This window comes from Vicia villosa, unplaced genomic scaffold (genome assembly GCF_029867415.1).
Source record: "Vicia villosa cultivar HV-30 ecotype Madison, WI unplaced genomic scaffold, Vvil1.0 ctg.001021F_1_1, whole genome shotgun sequence".
Classification (NCBI taxonomy): domain Eukaryota; kingdom Viridiplantae; phylum Streptophyta; class Magnoliopsida; order Fabales; family Fabaceae; genus Vicia; species Vicia villosa.
In genome coordinates this window covers 461,101-463,132 of record NW_026705451.1, presented here as the reverse complement: position 1 = coordinate 463,132, position 2,032 = coordinate 461,101, and the positions used below count along the sequence as shown (strand labels likewise).

The 2,032-nt window shown below is 32.0% G+C and overlaps 1 protein-coding gene across 1 annotated transcript; it reads left to right on the top strand.

The window, feature by feature from the left end:
* The first annotated feature begins 621 nt into the window (after positions 1-621).
* Positions 622-1,286, top strand: LOC131632816 (putative cell wall protein). Its single transcript, XM_058903543.1, has one exon. The coding sequence runs from the start codon at positions 664-666 to the stop codon at positions 1,084-1,086; it is 423 nt and encodes a 140-aa protein (XP_058759526.1). The 5' UTR covers positions 622-663; the 3' UTR covers positions 1,087-1,286.
* The last annotated feature ends 746 nt before the right edge of the window (positions 1,287-2,032 follow it).

The window sequence follows — 2,032 nt, the reverse complement described above, 5'->3', positions numbered from 1 at the left end:
CTATGCAAGTTTCCATACAAGTAATTGTGTAGGTTGCATCTTCAAAAGCTTCTTTTATTTATTATCATCAAAAATACATTATCAAGAGATCCTTGATTATTTTGAGTAACCTACGAAACATGTTTTCACATGTATCAACCCGTCACCGAAATCTGAACATCAAAAGATCAACCAGCGTACCAAAATCCAAACTCTCCTATACATTTTGCGAGCAGTCTCATATCATTTCAAGATCACCAACCTTAGAATTTTTATTTTGTTAATAAGAAATAGTACAAATATTACAACTTTTATTTTGGTAAAGAAACATTTCAGTTGAGTAGCAAAAGAAAGCAAAGAAACGTGAAGAATGAATCTAGAACTAGAAAGTGTAATATTCCAGTTCTAATTCCAATGTTTTCTACAAATTACGGTGCATAAATAATGGTCATTTAGTGACCGCCATGTCATTGGTGAATGCTTTCCATAAATAGAAACTAATAAAACTGATAATAGAAACTAGTAAGTAATGATCATGTTGATGACTTCATTTCACCGCCAATGTTCACTCAAATCTCTAGACAAAATATTATTATATAATGCATTCACACTCTTGGAGTTACAACACAACAAGCACAAGCTAAGAAATATCACTGTATCCTTCTCCTAGTTCTTATCTTAAAAATGGCTCAAAGAGCTTACTCTTTCTTTGCACTTCTTCTCATTTTCAATATTCTTTTTGTGACAAATTGGCAAGCAGTTGCTGGCCGCAACTTTGCTAAGAACTCCGACAATGATGACAAGAAAGAGCCTCAGTTTCTGTTCAAGCATGATCATGGTAAACTGCATTTTCCAAGCATTGGACATTTCGGATTTCCCCCATACTCCGGGCTTACTCCTAATAACCCTGTTAATGGTGGCACTGGGGGATCGGGATCATTAGGTTCGGGATCAAGCTCAGGATCTGGATCAGAATCTGGATCAACAGGTCACAGTTACGTTCCTGGTGGCGATGACACTTCTATTCCAAACCCGGGCGTTGAGGTTCCGATACCTGGGAGTGGTGGTGTTGGCGGTGGAAGAGCTACACCGGCAGCTCATCCATGAATTTACTCATGCATGAACGCAATAGCTAGACCTTGTTTGTGAGCTTGTGATTTTTATTAAGATCGTTTTTACTGATTTCTAGTCAAGAAAATAAGTGTGCTAGTACTACATGTACACACTAGTAGCTTGCTACTTTGCATGTAAGTGTCTTGTTTAATGTTTTCTATCTGATTTAGTTTAATATTATTTGAGTTTAATTATTGTTGGAAGTAGTTTAATATTATTTGAGTTGATCAATGTTTTAATTACTCTTCGAAGTACTTGTTGATTGCATCTAGTAAAGTAGGAATCAAGTTATCTCATCTATTAAAGGGTATAAAACCTAACCTAAAAAATCATTCATTTACTTTTATGACGTCAATTAGCACATTTTAAAGTAATTATTTAATGTGAATAATATGATATTTTAAACAAATTAATTAAGCAGGGTGAATTCTTACCTATCCAACACAAAAAGTTGGATAGAGTTACCTTTAGTGTAAAATATTTTGGAAACAACAAAAAAGTATACTCCCTCCGTTTTTTATTATAAGTCGCTTTAGAGAAAAAATTTGTGTTTTATTATAAGTCGTTTTACAATTTCAATGAATCATTAATACTATTTTTTCGGGATGTGTTGATGTGCATAAGGTATATCCTTATGCACGGTGCATAAATACTCAAATATTATTTATATTACTCAAAGGATTATATTTATTACTCAAAATAATATATAGATTACTCAAAATAGTATAAATATTACTCAGAACAATGAATATATTACTAAAAATAGTTAAAATTCGATATTACTCAGAATGGTGTAAATATTACTCAAAATAGTGTAGTCATTACTCACAATTTAAATATTACTCATAATTAATAGATGTGTACAAATAATGCATATATTACACATGGATTATGATATTATTACTCGTTTCTAACTAAAATGTTACTCAGAACAATTTAA

What these genes read in the sequence shown, in the direction of transcription:
- LOC131632816 (XM_058903543.1), top strand. Translation starts at nt 664, where the DNA reads ATGGCTCAAAGAGCTTACTCTTTCTTTGCACTTCTTCTCATTTTCAAT.